The sequence below is a fragment of the Pelmatolapia mariae genome, linkage group LG3_W (assembly GCF_036321145.2).
Source record: "Pelmatolapia mariae isolate MD_Pm_ZW linkage group LG3_W, Pm_UMD_F_2, whole genome shotgun sequence".
Taxonomy (NCBI): Eukaryota; Metazoa; Chordata; class Actinopteri; order Cichliformes; family Cichlidae; genus Pelmatolapia; species Pelmatolapia mariae.
The window spans coordinates 92622428-92638864 of record NC_086229.1 but is presented as its reverse complement, the minus strand read 5'-3'; the positions used below and the strand labels follow the sequence as shown (position 1 = coordinate 92638864).

Sequence of the window (16437 nt, the reverse complement as noted above, 5' to 3'; positions counted from 1 at the left end):
TTTATGGATGTCAGCCCTTTGTGTCAGAAAGAAAGCTAGCTTTTCTTTCCCCCGAGAGGAGACCCTGTTGGCCACTTCATTAAAGTGTTACATAATGTGGTCTGCTTAAAAGAACATGGCCTTAAAAATGCCGTGCAGCTCGTGTCCCCATCCTGAAGCAACTTTCTTTAAACAGCCTAAATCTATATTCAGAAAAATTAGCTTCAGAGCTACTTGATTGCCAACATGTACCAGTTGATAGTACATGTTTGCATGTAAAATCCTGACTATGACCGTGCTGTGCTATAGTCTCCCCACACATACTCTAAGTGTTACTGTCAGTCTGTGAAGTCTAGGTTGGGTTAGCTCTGACCTTACTCTTCAATATGAGGCTTAATAAATATCAGAAATGTTGACAGGATTACAGATGAGTACAAAGGATTGGACTGTGGTGTTTTACTCAAAGAGAGCTCTGTCATCTGAGCTATTCAAAGTTTAAACCATGTAATCTAAATTTAATCGTTTTTCAGTTGTAATCTGTGCCATTTGGGTAATTTATAATTTGATTACTTCATATTACATGTAAACCGTTTTACTGTGGGTCACGTGATGAGATTAGCCTGAAGACTTGAAGGTGAGGTTTCCTGACCACCTGACCTTGGACCGAGTTTTCTCTGTGGATTCTTCAGTACTTGTTCAGTTTATGACACTGAATTTAGACTCAAATTTCTTCTTGGTTTGATCTTTCTGCCCGTGGTTTAAAGCATTCAATGTGCTCATAGACGCACCAAATATTTTGTTCTCATTGTGCGACTAGCTTCTAAAGTCAGGGTCTGTGGAGTTTGTATAGAACTGCTACACATTCTATCCATGTACGTCTCAGTGAGGCACAGTTAAGTCAAAGTCGCCACATTTCCACTGGAAGTTAGAAAAAGTATTGTTTACAGAGTTTCGTGGAGTACCCGAACAGTAAGACGAACGTCTTCCAAGTCGCTGATTGGCCACCTGATGATACGGAGTTTTATTTTGAAACTGTCGACCGGAAAAGCTGTTTGGCTGTTCCGTCCTGACGCTCTCAGCTGTACGTGACATATTAAAGAGGCTGGAGCATCGCTAGGCTCCGGCTAGTGTGTTCAACGCAGAGCCGAAGAAGAGCAACGACGCGTCGGGTCGCACGCCGGGAGCACAGAGATGGCCAAGCCGCTGACAGACCAAGACAGGAGGAAGCAGATCTCGGTGCGGGGCCTGGCCGGGGTGGAGAACGTTGCGGACCTAAAAACTAACTTCAACCGGCACCTCCATTTCACTCTGGTCAAGGACCGGAATGTGGCCACCAAACGGGACTACTACTTCGCTTTGGCAAACACGGTCCGAGATCACCTGGTGGGCCGCTGGATCCGAACGCAGCAGCATTACTACGAGAAGGACCCCAAAGTAAGCAACCGGGTGCACCGCAGTCGAGCACAGCTGATCGGAGCCCTGGGGGGAAGGGAGGGGATGCGGGTTCGTGATGCGGATGTCAGCAGTGATGGCTGCGGCTCGTGACAGCGTTGCTCTTCGTATCCATTTATAGTCACGTTCGCTCTGACCGTGAGTCGTGTGTTTGTGTGTTTGTGTGTCCCCCGACAGCTCCGCTCTTATGAGATGTTACGTAACGTCATCCGCAGCTCTCTCACCTTCACCTGACCTCTGCTGTACCTCGCTCACTCATGCGTCCACACGGGCGGGCTTGGGGCCAACCAGACATAGGTCACGTAAACGCATGTCCTCCATCCATCCCTCCACCCCCTCTCCTCTCACCAAAGCGCAAAATGACCTAAAGGCCTTGAGCAGGCAGCGAGAACTGAGCCCTCGGAGCTGCTGCATAGCCCCTTTTGCATTAGTACCTACTCTGATCAGCTCGCCACTGTTTTATTACCTACTGGGCTGGGGTTCCTTGAGGAGGGGGCTGCCCTCACAGCTCTGATAACTGCGTCACTAAGACTACATACCACTGCCACGGCCCGAGACCCCGCTGTGCTCCAGCCTGGCTGTTCAGACGGCTATGTCTTGTCCTCCTCCAGCTTATTGACCGGCTTTCAGGGAGGCCTTCATAGTCAAAAGATGCTGATCTGCTGTGCATAAAAGTATGAAGTGATTCTTTTCAAAGCATGTAAAATGTTAGATGATGATGATTCGTTGAATTTTCAGTAAAGAAGTTCTGGTTCTCTGGAACTGGAGGTTCAGGGTGAGCATTGCATTCAGCTGCTGCACTTTGGTGACTTTTCCTGTGACCATGTGGTATGGTGCACTTAGAACAGCTGTCACATTTCCATACACAGAGTCAATGTGCTGCTGACTCTCAGCGCTCTTAAAGTGGTGCTCAGTTAGACATGTCAGTGTTAGACGATACATATGCTGTGACAAAGAACGAAGGAGCCATGCCAGTGTGACCTACCCTGCTGACCTCTGTATGTCTCAGTCACTTTGGTCTACACATGCTTCTCATGCTGGAGCCGTATCAGGATGTCAGAAGCTTTGTTCTCTGTACCAGATTTGTAATGCTGCTTCTCTGAAGTGAAACGGTGGCATTGCCTGCAGTAGCTCTGCTGCTGTCTTGTCCTAGAGATCACATGGCCCGGCCATGGGGCACATACTGTGTGCTTTATTGTCAATAACCTGACTCTGTTTCAGAGTTTCATCCAGTCATATTTGTGTTGTTGCCTTTGCAAATATTTTTGCATACAGATGTAAAAGTGCAATAACTGAAAGGAAATTCAAACTACCAGCAGCTCAGGATCAGGTGGAAGTGGAGTAAAAAGCCATTTTGCTCTGTTTTCTTGCAGCGCGTCTACTACCTCTCCTTGGAGTTTTACATGGGCCGTACTCTGCAGAACACCATGGTGAACCTGGCCTTGGAGAACGCCTGCGATGAAGCCACATACCAGGTGAGGGTAATATGACTCGTTTCCAACAGAAACAAAATCAAATCAACCCACACTGTGGAATCTGAATGCTTTGTGTATCAAACATGCAGAGAGGCTTCCACATCCTCAAGCAATGGCTGAATAAAGTGAGAGGGATGACCAGAGATATTATAGTTTCTAATTAGTTTTTACTTTTATTTTGACTTCCTGTTTTTAATTCAGTTTAGTTTCAGTGAGTTCTTGAGTGAATCTTTAGTGTTAATGAATTTTTTATTAATTTAAATTTGAAGAAAAAAAATTGAAGATGTAGTTTTACAAGATCCCGCAAAAGTTTTTAAGTCCATGCACTTCCAGGTCAGTCGGAGACCTTGGAAACAACCATAGCCAAACTATGAAGACATTAAATCAGTGCTTGGCAGTAGACACGGTTTTTATATAAGTGACAGCCATCTGAAGAAAGTTCTTAGTTCAAGGGGTTACAGTCATCACAAGGCGTAAACTGACCTTTGGTTGAATTCAGTTGTGAGCAGCTGCAGGGCTCTGGACAGCTTCACAGGTAATGATGGAAGTGCGATAATGGCAGGGGAATAAAGTCTTTCTCAGGATCTTGCAGAAGTAGATCACACACTGGTGCTTTACTGTCAATAACACTCAGCCAGACTGTGAAGCTCTAATGTCCATTGCAGTTAACGTGGGAGGAGTGATTAACAGCTCTGTCCTGCAGTACTCACAGCTAATCCACACCGTTGCTGTGTGTGTGCTTGTGTTCTTTAGCTGGGTTTGGACATGGAGGAGCTGCAGGACATTGAAGAAGATGCTGGCCTAGGCAATGGAGGCCTTGGACGCCTGGCTGGTGAGCTCCTGATTGGCTGCTGACAAATGGTGATTTGAAGCACAGCCGTGTCTAACAGCGCTCCCGTTTCCACAGCTTGTTTCCTGGACTCCATGGCATCTCTGGGTCTGGCTGCTTATGGATATGGCATCCGGTATGAGTTTGGCATTTTCAACCAGAAAATTGTCAACGGCTGGCAGGTATGTCCACCCGGTGCTGTGTATGCACTTAAAGCACCTTTGCACTACAGTCATACTGAATAAGATTAGCCAGACAAAAGCGCCCTCTGTGATGGTAACAGAGGGTGTTGCATGATGGACCCGTCACAGTTTGTTTACAAATTGTTTACACAAGATATGGGTGATGCTGATTAAAAAGAGCATGAATAGGATTATTAGGAGGATTATTTGGAGCACAGAACGTGGCAAAGTGAGAGAATTTGATGGACCATCTGTTAACTCTGTAGTCTTAGTGGAAATGGAGTTATAGTCAGAGTACCGTCTTGAAACTCCAGTGTTTGTTGTGTTTGGACAGGACGGTCTGCTGATGTAGTTTTTGTCATATAAGCAGCATGAAAGTGCTCAAATATGAGACTTTGCAGGACTTTTTTCATATTTTAACTAGTTTTAAACAGGAAGATGCCATCTGGTATTTCCACAGGTGGAAGAAGCAGATGACTGGCTGCGTTATGGGAATCCCTGGGAGAAGGCTCGGCCCGAGTACATGCGCCCTGTCCACTTCTATGGCCACGTGGAGCACACAGCTGATGGAGTGAAGTGGGTTGACACGCAGGTTGGTACCAGGTCGTTACTGTATACTGTTAATAGAAATTACTGAGACTGTCACATTTTCTTTGACACCTCTAATTGTGCATACTACTACTACTATTATTATTATTGTTACTATTGGGTAACAAAGACTACAGTTTAACAAGGATACGGGGTAAAGACACACCCCTCAACTTGCTGTAATTATCTAATAGACACTTTTTTTTGGTTATAGTAGTTTAAAAAATTGAGTTAAACAGTGGCTGGATCAGGTTAAATCCACTGGGACTGTATGCATTAGTACCATTTGCATGCAGCAGGTCAGTTCTGCGTCTCTAGTGGTTGTCTGTAGTCTCTCTCAGGGGTCGAGGGGAAGGGAGAGCAGATCCTCTGTTAATCGTAAGGTTGGTGCTTCAGTCAGCATGCCAAAGATCCTTGGGTAAGATACTAACCCCAAGTTGCTCTCCGATGTATCCTTCACAGTGTAAAGTAGCACTTTTGTAGAAACCGCATAGAAAAAAAGTGCTGGTGTGAATGAGGTGAGTAATAAAGTACCTGGAGTGCTCGGGTAGAGTAGAAACGTGCTACATAAGAACCAGTGCAGTTACCATTTAGTTGCACAGCTGATATACAGTTGAAAGGTTGGTAATGTTGTGTGAAGCAGGACTTTTTCCCACTTGATTTATACAGTGCCAAATCACACATTTGTGTATTTGTATTGTAAGATGAAGACCTTATGATAATACAGAGAGAACCGCAACAGTCAGAAAACTCGCTGTGAGCAATCGGTGACGATGAGAAGGAAAAACGTCTTTTTAAAGTAAGAAACCTGCGGCTGAACCAGGCTCAGTGAGGGGCGTCAGTCTGCCGAGTGATTTGGGGAAAGTGGGACAAAGACGCACCGTAATCTTCAGATGTGGTTACACTCACCAGTAATGACCATGGCAGTAGAAGAATGCAGGGTGGAGAGAGTCACGTCACTTGTTCTCTGCATCAGAGAAGGTTGAATGCAAACAACAGTAACAGATATGAGTGCTTTCTCATAGCTTCCAGCTCAGTGTCTGTGCCTCGGGAATATGTGAAGGATTAGAGAGTGCAGCTCTTCGTGTCTCCCAGATGAACACCTCAGTTTCCCTGAAAATGTCTGAACCCAGGAACCTTTGCACTGTGGTATTCCCTCACATTCCCTGTAATGATACCTGGGACGGATGGTTTGTATTTGCCCTGCAGCCCCATCTTAATCTAGTTGGTTTGTCCTGTGGTCTGTGACATCATCCCTGACAGTAAATCAGCAGACTGTAGTTTAAACACTGAGAAATGATGAAGTGTGTGTGTTCCAGGTGGTTCTGGCTCTTCCCTATGACACTCCAGTCCCCGGCTACAGAAACAACATAGTTAATACGATGAGGCTGTGGTCTGCAAAGGCGCCCTGTGACTTTAACCTGAAAGACTGTGAGTACCACCCTCTGCTCACATCACTCTGAGGAATGACACTTTGTGAAAAGTAGAACCAGCAGACATGGACTGCTCTTCTTGCTGTTGTCCCACAGTTAATGTTGGAGGCTACATTCAAGCTGTGCTCGATAGAAACCTTGCTGAGAACATCTCCAGAGTGCTCTACCCCAACGACAACGTGAGTGGATTTACAGCTGCACTTCTTATTTATTTGAACTTTTGCTTAGTTCACATGAACTGGTGGATGGTGCTGTGCATGACATTGAGAGTATTTGCTCATCTGCTTTCACACACGTATGAACTTCAACGACATCCCATTCTTAATCCCTAAAGTTTAATATGATGTCAGCCCACCCTCTGCCGCTATAACAGCTCCAGCTCTTCTGGGCTTTCAGGAGTGTGTTTATCCCTGTGCCAGGTGACATTTTTACTTATCTGTCCAGTGTTTTAAAAGTTAAGATTGACCCAACTCCTGCAACGATTGCATTTGGGACTTGGAAATAAGCACAGGGTCTGCAAAGGGCACAAAAACGTCTCTTAGTGCAGAGGTTCCCAAAGTGTGGGGAGCCATTGCAGGAGGGAGGGAGGGGGGAGGGGGGGGACAGAGCCATTGCAGGGGGGAGGGAGGGGGGGGGACAGAGCCATTGCAGGGGGGGGGCGTATGAAAATAAATGAATGAATAAATAAATAAATAAAAGAACGCTTGGACACTGCTAGCATAATGGCCAGGTTTTTGACGGGGCGCCCACACAAACGCAAAGCAGGAGATGAAGCATACTGCCAAGGTAGGTCTCCCCTGCAGAATTGGTTTTCCCTGCGTCGGGAGCACGTGCTGGGCTCTCCAAATCACGGACAAACAGTATCCCACATTCTTGATTTTTAGTTCACAAACACTTGTTGTAATGACATTACAACATTTTCCTGACATTTTGGAGATGTTAGCTCTTTATACAGTAAAGTTACATTGGGATACAAATAACATCAGGCTGATCCTGCCACGATTTGTTCCCCCGGTTCAAATCAAGGACAAACAGTATCCTACAGCTGTTTATGTTTTTAAACCCATTTTGCACAGAGAGGCATTTTTGAAAAATGTATTGATAGCAATGTTGAATATTATTACACAGGAAAAAAAAACATGTAAAATAAACATGTAAAACATGTAAAATAATCACACCGTGACGCCTCTGCCTTTCTAAATGGAGCAACAGTAACTGCGTGTGTAAATGTAAGCGTGTAAATACTGCAGATAGTCAGATTAACAGTATTTTGTCTCTATCTGCCATTGTAGAAATTCATCTCATGTAAACAATATCGTGGCGCACAGCGTGACGTGTAAAAAGGCACATACCTTTGACGTTGCGTGATGAACTCTGTATTCCTCGTCCACACGTAAACGCAAAAACGGAGTTTTAAAAAATCTCCGTTTTCAGTGATTCGAAACGCCGTTTACGTGTGGACGTGTGTTATTGCAGCTTACTTTTATTTGTTTAATTGTTTACTAAATGTTTGAGGTGTGAAATAAACTGCAATGGAGTTTGAAAACAAAATATGGGTGTGTGTGATTGGAGGATGTGTTTGTGCGTGGTGGGGGGGGCGCGAAGATTTTTCTTGTAAAACAAAGGGGGGCCTAGCAAAAAAAGTTTGGGAACCACTGTCTTAGTTTATGCACTGGTCATTGCAAAGAAATGAATCAGAAGGGCAAAGATGATCCTGTGTTAAAGATGCTGCTTACGGAACTCGCAATCACAATTCAACTTGAGAAAATAAGATGTGTCATTATTGGCAATATGAAGGATTTTATTTTTTATATTTTTTTTTACCAAGTTTGGAAACCTTTCCTCTCCCGTCTCGGGCTGGGAGGTTTTAGACGGCTGGGACTGGTAGGTTTAGTGTTCGGTCTCTAAGGCACCAAGATGACCTCGAGTTACAATCAGCTGATGTGTGTTTATGTACATACTTGCTTTGATGATGTTTACTTTATACCCTATTTCCAGCTAAGTTGCTTTACTTCTGTTCTACATTATTCTGATCACTTCCTGTGGCCGTGAAGTGATCGGAACGGCTGAATTTAATGATCTGGATAGGTGAGGGAATACTTTTGGCAACATAGTGTACTACTTTGTTTCTGTCTTTACTGATGTAATATTTACATTTCCTCCAAAAGGCAGATCAAATGCCAAACTGAAATTGTCTACACTGTTTAATGGTTTTAAACTTGAGCCTGTGTCCACTTCAGCATTAATCTTGACCTGATGATTTCCTCCTCCTGAGCTGCTCTCTTTTTCTGTGCTTCTTCATTAATAATGTCAGCGGGTGTACCGGCAGCAGATTGATTGTAAGCATTGAGATCTGGTGTAACAGCTCTTCATACTCTCCTTCAGTTCTTTGAAGGGAAGGAGCTGCGTCTGAAGCAGGAATACTTTGTCGTAGCTGCAACTCTTCAGGACATCATCCGTCGATTCAAAGCCTCAAAGTTTGGCTCCACAGAGTTTGTGCGGTTAGATCTTTCCACACTGCCAAACAAGGTGAGCTTGCTGTCATTCTGTGTTATTTGCTTCTCATTTGTTTTTTACTTTCTCTTATTAATTTCTCCTAAAACTGATGATCATGAGTGTTCTGTTTTCTCTCCATCTGCAGGTGGCCATCCAGCTGAATGACACCCACCCTGCTCTGGCCATTCCTGAACTGATGAGGCTGCTGGTGGACATTGAGAAAGTGCCCTGGGAGAAGGTATCACATCGCAAACTCTTAACTTTTCCATCCAGCGTGCATCTGTAGTGAGTCTGTGGGACCCTAATGGTGTATTCAAGACTTCAAACTGAGCTGGAGACGTTTAGTGAGCTCTGCAAGTAAGAAGTAGGTGCATTAGGAGTCGCTACCTTCCATTAAAACAGATGCAGTTTTCAGACTCTGGCTACGCTGATCAGCCCATATTTTGTAGACGTTCTAGGATTCTTCGACCAGGATTCAGTCTCATTGTTTGTTTGTGTCCTTAGCGCTAACCTCTGCAACCAAGTCACTGATCAGCTGGATGAAAAAGTGCTTTCACATTGGTTCAAATTTTCTTTAGCACAGGTTCTTAAATGCTAACCTAGCTGCCTGTGGCTCTGGCCTCTGTGTCTAGGCCTGGGACATCGTGATCCGAACCTGTGCCTACACCAACCACACCGTGCTGCCTGAGGCACTGGAGCGCTGGCCCGTGGACCTCTTCCAAAATCTGTTGCCTCGACACCTCGAGATCATTTACGAGATCAACAGGAGGCACCTGGAGGTATGAGGGGAGCATGTAATATTGGAGCTTTTCAGGCAATAAGGTGCCTGAAAAGCTTTGTGAGCAGAGAAAATGTGGTTTGTTCTTGAAGAATGAAACATTTTTTTTATACGCACAGCGGTGAGTAATCTCAGAGTGTTTATCTTCACTCCTCCAGCGCATCTCGAAGCTTTACCCAGGGGACACTGACCGCATATGTAGAATGTCCCTGATTGAGGAAGGAGATGTGAAGAAAATCAACATGGCTCATCTTTGTATTGTGGGCTCTCACGCAGTCAACGGAGTGGCCCGTATCCACTCAGATATCATCAAAAACACTGTGTAAGGAAACCTGTAGGAATCCAGCTGCATAAGATGTTACAAAGATGTTTGGAAGTTTATCTCTGACTAGTGTTCCATGTTCCTTCCAGGTTCAAGGATTTTTACGAGGTTGACCCTCAGAAGTTTCAGAACAAGACCAACGGTATCACCCCCAGGCGCTGGCTGGTCATGTGCAACCCCGGTCTGGCTGAGGTCATCGCTGAGGTGGGTTAGTTATTTGTAAAAGTTGTAAGTCTTTGTAGAGATCTTGCCTAACTCACCTGCTTAACCTCCAGAAAATTGGAGAGGATTACATCCGTGACCTGGACCAGCTGAAGAAGCTTCTGGAGTTTGTGAATGATGACGCTTTCATCCGGGACGTAGCCAAAATCAAACAAGTGAGAGCTTAAAATGCCAAAAGTAAAATGCACTCTGTTTGCGTGCTTCTTTTCACACCCTCTGTCTGAACTTTCAGGAGAACAAGATGAAGCTTGCAGCGCATCTTGAAGCGCAATACAAGGTGAAGATCAACCCCAGCTCCATGTTTGATGTGCAGGTGAAGAGGATCCACGAGTATAAAAGGCAGCTACTCAACTGCCTGCATATCATCACACTGTACAACCGTGGGTGCTGCTGAGCTTTAACTCTGAATCCAGACTTATCTTCTGTTTAACAAACAAACAAACAAACAGTCTTTCTCTCTGATCAGGCATTAAGAATGAGCCCAACAAGCCGTGGACACCCAGAACAATCATGATTGGAGGAAAGGTGAGCAGCAATATTCCCAAAAGTTTAATGTGGTCAGAACAAAGAACAGCTTGTCATGGAAGCAGTTTATTCCCACACCTCACTGCACTTCACACTACATCAAATCCAGCCTTATCTAGTATGTCTGGGCCACTTTGACACAGTCAGTCATAAACATGGCTGTCCATCTGTCTGCACATGGATGTTGTTGCATCAGAGAAGCTGCTTGTAGACATCTGTCTCACCAAGCAGGACCTTTCTTCTTCTTCTACACTAACCTCATTCAGTAGTGTTTATTCGCCTGTAGTTTACATACAGCTGTGACAGGACAGGCTATGAAACTGTGATGATTTAGAAGAACCTCTGGAGGAAAATTGAGCATGATTGAGTTGAGCTGCACGTCTTGGACGAGTTGAGGCTAGCTGTTAGCCACTGCAAATTTAACACCTGTTTTTGAACTTTGAGGGTGTGGTGAGCCTCTTGGTTTCCCAGCATGTGCCTTCTGCGTTTCTAGGCTGCTCCAGGTTACCACACTGCCAAGATGATCATCAAGCTGATCACGTCCATCGGAGATATCGTTAATAATGACCCCGTGGTGGGAGATCGCCTTAAAGTCATCTTCCTGGAGAACTACCGCGTCACACTGGCTGAGAAGAGTAATAACAAGTTTTTGACTCTGTCTTACTGTAAATAAGTGATGTATAATATCACTTATTTACAGTACAGCTGGATAAACCTGATCTTTTATGTTGGCTCATTCTCTGTTGGGACAGTAGCACATAAAGCTGACTCGACTGTATTCCATGTGTCTCCTCTGTGCAGTCATCCCTGCAGCTGACCTGTCTGAGCAGATTTCCACAGCAGGTACTGAGGCCTCGGGCACAGGGAACATGAAGTTCATGCTGAACGGCGCCCTCACCATTGGCACCATGGATGGTGCCAACGTGGAAATGGCAGAGGAGGCTGGAGAGGAGAATCTGTTCATCTTTGGTATGAGGGTGCACGATGTGGAGGCTCTGGATAAGAAGGGGTGAGTTTTAAAATGGTCTTGGTTCAGAAGTGTGCATTATATATGTGTTTGTGCGTGTGTGTATCTGTATATATGGAGATGTAGATATACATCCACAACATCAGGGATAAGTGAGATGCTTGGCTACAACAGCCAAAAGGAGACTAGAGGCCAAGATCAAGGTAGCATAGAGGGATGTTAGCCAACTTCAGTTGCAGAAAGGTAACTAAGAAGTACAGCAAAGTGTCCATACCTGAGGGCTTGGAAACAGCCGCTAAAGATTCACAGCATTGGCCAGCCGCTTGAAGAAGTATACCTGAGAAAAAAAACAGCTGTTCTCCACAGAACCATCCAAGGTGTACTCTCAGTGGCAGGGGAACAATATGAGAACAGCACCACAGAGGCTGGGGGCCTTTTTCCATAGGCGAGCGGAGCAATGCTGGAAGAGCATATGGGAGAAAGATGCAATGCTCAGCAGCCAGTGGATCTAAGAGCAGACCACAGCATCCTCCCTGAACAGGACCCAGTAACCATCACAGTGGAGAGTCTCCAGTATGAAGAGCTGGACAGGCCCCGACATGAGTCACTCCTATTGGCTGCAGAGGCTGACTGCTCTCCAAGAGCGTCTAGCAGCACAAATGAACCAGCTGCTGGTCAATGAGAGACGCACAGAGTGGCTAACTAAAGGCTGGACAGTTCTGATCCCCAACGACCCCCAGAAGGGACCGGTCCCATCCAGCTACCAGCCAATAAACTGCCTCACTACCAGTGTACCTACCAGTCTTTTAACTAGTAAGTAAAAATTAAATTATATGCAACAGTCTTTGACTGGAAGAAATGTGTTTAACATTTAAACCTATTTCCTGCATAATCCAGCATATAAAATAAAATGTTTTGTGTTTTCACTCTTTCAAATAGATGCGAGTAAAAACAGCAGAAAATAAATCAAATCAAAGATTCAGCAGCTCTTAAATCTATTGTCACCTGTTTAGCAGGAGTGGGGCGGGTGGAGGTTTGCCCACAGCGGTCATGTCAGTGGGAGGATCTGGGGGTTTCTCTGTGAAGGTCACATTCCCGTGGCAGCGTGCTCGCTGCTCGCTCAGATCTGAAGTTTCATTTTTCGCTGTAGAAGTTTTCTTCCCACACAGAGTGTGCAGCAGACGCTAATATTTTTGTCACTTTTTACAGAATCAAACTCAAAGTAATGTGATTACTTCTAAGCTTTAATCGCTGCATGGTCGTACTCTCTGCACTCCATATTATCCATTGTTTATCTGCACACGTCTGTTGCTGCCACGGACGTCGCACGCTCGTACGTCACTGTCATGAGACACTCTCACAAACAAAATCACAGTTTAGTAACATAGTAACGCAGTGTTCTTACGGGAAAGTAACAGTAATCCAATTACTTTTTTGGCGATAGTAATACCTTACTTTACTCGTTACTTGAAAAAAGTAATCAGATTACAGTAACATGTTACTTTTAACGAATAGGGAGAGTGACACTGAGCTGGATCAGAAGTTATTTATCTAGAAAACAACAGTTTGTGAAGATGGAAGAATTTGCACCTGGGTACATGGCAGCATCCACAAGCAGTTTCCAAGGCTCAGTATTGGGCCCCAGTCTGTTTAGGTTTCTAAATGATCAAAGCTAATATTATTTGCTGATGATACTAATATTTTTCTTCCTGGGAATAACTATGAGAAACTTGTTAATAATGAACACAGTTAGAAAGTTGGATGGGTAGCAATAAATTGGCACTAAATCGTAGGAAAACAAAGGCAATGATATTTGGTAACTATAGGGTGAATGATGGGACACAAATACAGGCTGATAATGGAAAAATTAGTAAAGGTTACAAAAATCTTAGAACCTTGACAATAAAATTAGTTGGAAACCAACACGTACAAAACAAAGTGTCCTTAGATGTACTTTTACAGAATGACAGCAACAACAGGAAGAAGGAACACGAGAAGCTGAAGAAGTACCAAGGGCTCAGAGAAGAGCTGGAGAAGATGTGGAGGGTGAAGGTAAACATGGACCCCGTGGTAATCGGAGCACTCGGTGCAGTGACTCCCAAGCTAGGCGAGTGGCTCCAGCAGATCCCGGGAACAACATCGGAGATCTCTGTGCAAGGAACAGCTAAGATACTGTGCAGGAGCCTCGAGCTCCCAGGCCTCTGCTCAACTAGTTAGCTAAAGTAACTTAACCATGTAACGGGAGCTGAACAGTATCATCACATAATAATAATAATAATAATAATAAAACTGAAAAGTATTTTCCACCTGGGATGTTGTGCTTTTTAAAGCCCTGCTTTACCACCATGGAGACCACAGGAGTAACTTCCATCCACCGTCTGCTCTGTCCTGTGGAGCACAGCTAGCATCTCTGTGTTTTTGCCTTATTTGATGAAACACGTTTGTCGTTTCCACCTTTAGATTGAGCAGTTTTGTTGTATATGTTGAAAGTATTGTGTTTCACCATTAATGTGTTGAAGGAACTGAGGATTTAGTACCTCAGTGTTTGAGCTCCATGCTCAAGATGGGGAGCATAAACTACTCTTCTATGTTTGTGTGTCAGCATCCATCACATTGTGCTGCTGAAAGTTGATTGAGGTGTCCTGCTTTGTCGTGAGAAGACTAAGCAGAAGCACCGCCCCTTTATATGATGACTCTGTCCTCAGCTATGACGCCGTTTCCTACTATAACCGTGTCCCCGAGCTGAAGCAGGCAGTGGACCAGATAGCAGGAGGCTTCTTCAGCCCCAGCCAGCCTGGCCTCTTCAAAGACCTCGTGAACATGCTGATGCACCATGACAGGTGAGCGCTCGGTGGTCCCTAAACTCATGAGTCAGCACTTTGCGTTCAAACTCACACTGTAGGCTCCAGTGATGTCGTGTCATTGCTGTCTCTGAGCAAACATGTGACTGACTTTTCCAGGCAGGGTTAGCGTTAGACACGAGCTGAAGAGCGAACAATGCAGCTCACTGTTGAAACATTTTTATGTCCTGCAGGTTCAAGGTGTTTGCTGACTACGAAGACTACATCAGATGTCAGGAGAGAGTCAGCGCGCTCTACAAGGTATGCTCTGCTGCTTGTGAGGTCATGTACGCTTTACAAGTATTGTCCAATAAATAGAACCTGGCCTGTGACGCCCTCTCTGTGTTAACAGAACCCTAAAGAGTGGACCAAGATGGTGATTCACAACATTGCTGGCTGTGGAAAATTCTCCAGTGACCGCACCATTTCTGAGTATGCCCGGGAGATCTGGGGAATGGAGCCCAGTCTGGCGAAGATCGCTGCTCCGGATGACCCACGCTAAACCAAACTCCCTTCGTCCGTAGCTCAGCACGTGGTACGGCAGCCAGAGACAAACCCTGTAGCTTCTCACTGTGCACTGTGGCATTATTTCTTTACAGTAATGATCCCTGTACAACCTCAACCACTTCCAGTTCACCCTGTGCTAACTCGAGCTGAAATGGTCCACTATGGATGTGTGACAAATTAAAGGAAAAAGCAGAACCTGCCACTCCCCTACTGAGGGCTGTGGAGGTATTTTGCCTCCATGGTTTTGATCCACTTTTCTCTTTTTAAAGGGAAAGATTGTTGCGGATCCTGAAAAGAGTGGGAATGTGTTTTGGAAGGATGGTCTGCCATTAGTCCATTTCCAGAGAGTGGGAATCAATGCCAAAGATTAAGGCTGTTGAGGTCCCCTTAATAAATTATTTCATCACTTGTTTTTCCTTTAACTTGTTACATGTCTTTATTCTTCTTTCTTCACCAGTAGCATTTGTATTACTTGTACAAGTACTACTAGGCACTGAGCTGTTTTATGTAAAGTGAAAACTGTAGTACTGTTCCTTTTTATTATTTTTACCACTAGTAGTACTTGTACTCCACTAACTGCAGATTATGAGAAAACTGGGAATGTTTTTGGTCACTACAGGATAATTGAGGCCTGTCTTTAACAAGAGCTAGACTACATTCCCCTCCTTCCAAAAGCCAGCAGAACTGCAGATAAGCCTGAGTCCTGTCACTGTTCCTAACCAGTCACGTCTTCCATGGAAGAGTGTAGCCTCCTAGCGGTACTGTAACTAAAAAGCATGTACCCATGTTTCAGCACATGAATATTTCACGTTCACTGTCCAGCTGCTTGTCCAGTGTTTTACGATGTTAGCTGAATGTATTCATTTGTGTGTTTATTATAGTTGAAGTAGCTGTGATATCCTCTCAGCATGTGTTGTCTTTGTGCTGTAGTCTGTTAGACATTGATGGTGCCTACTCTTTGCAAACCTCTCTGGAACATGTGTGTACTCTCAGCTGTATTTGTGTGTAACATAGCAGAGTGATATTAAAAAAAACCCATTTATCATCAACTTTTTGGCACCTGGAGTTAATGTGTAATCCTGTTTGAAGAACGATTGGAGCAAAATGAGGAGAAAGGAAAACGCAGCATTCAAGGAAAATGTTCCAACATCTGTGAAGGGACCAGCATTTAAAAGTGAAAACACGCACACACGCACGCTTATGGACTCATAGCTGCAGTAGTTGGTCACAGCAGATACTGGAAGTCTCGCGTACTTTATCCTTTCATGCAATTCACACAATTTTCTGACTAAATCAACGACCAAGTCCAATACTCTATTAGCTTATTTTGGTTTTCTCTTTTTCATTCCAAAGTGATTAAGTTTGTCTTTTAGAGCACGGTCAGCTTTTCCCTATTTTCTGAAATTCAGATTTTTTATTTTTATTTTTTCCCCCATTTTTCATTAGCACTAACCTTTAAAGTCAGTTTCTAAAACGGACTCAACAGCAGTTGGACTGCCGATTAAACTTAGGACGTCACTTTAGTCTCGTGACTTGTTTGATAGACAATTAGCTGCAGTTTTGCTGATTTTTTTTTTTTTTTTTTTTTTTTTTTTTAATTCTCCAGTCTTTCTCCTGAAAGAGTCCACCCATACCACCTCCAACATAGTTAAGAGTTTACTACTCTCTACAAATTTCCAACAAACAGGAAATGGGAAGCTGTATGTGTGTTTTAACAAATTCTTAATATACACCACAAAAACAGTAAATGTACTTATTCTAGCATATTCTTATAAACGCTGATTTATTATGTGGAGGGCTTACACTGGACCTTAAATCTCTTCCTGCTGACCCTCCCACATC

At 44.3% G+C, this 16437-nt stretch overlaps 1 protein-coding gene across 1 annotated transcript; it reads left to right on the top strand.

Annotated features, from left to right (window-relative positions):
* Positions 1-1037: 1037 nt before the first annotated feature.
* On the top strand, positions 1038-15644 carry LOC134625029 (glycogen phosphorylase, muscle form-like). The gene is made up of 20 exons (XM_063470344.1): positions 1038-1413; positions 2805-2906; positions 3660-3738; positions 3814-3917; positions 4378-4509; positions 5825-5936; positions 6035-6117; positions 8324-8467; positions 8580-8672; positions 9067-9213; positions 9371-9534; positions 9624-9738; positions 9810-9911; positions 9989-10136; positions 10223-10281; positions 10775-10916; positions 11083-11290; positions 13954-14088; positions 14283-14349; positions 14441-15644. The coding sequence occupies exons 1-20, from the start codon at positions 1171-1173 to the stop codon at positions 14588-14590; spliced, it is 2529 nt and encodes an 842-aa protein (XP_063326414.1). The 5' UTR covers positions 1038-1170; the 3' UTR covers positions 14591-15644.
* The last annotated feature ends 793 nt before the right edge of the window (positions 15645-16437 follow it).

What these genes read in the sequence shown, in the direction of transcription:
- LOC134625029 (XM_063470344.1), top strand. Translation starts at nt 1,171, where the DNA reads ATGGCCAAGCCGCTGACAGACCAAGACAGGAGGAAGCAGATCTCGGTG. An exon ending in AAATTGTCAACGGCTGGCAG is followed by an intron (nt 3,918 to 4,377) that starts GTATGTCCACCC and finishes GTATTTCCACAG; the next exon opens with GTGGAAGAAGCAGATGACTG. An exon ending in TGAAGTGGGTTGACACGCAG is followed by an intron (nt 4,510 to 5,824) that starts GTTGGTACCAGG and finishes TGTGTGTTCCAG; the next exon opens with GTGGTTCTGGCTCTTCCCTA.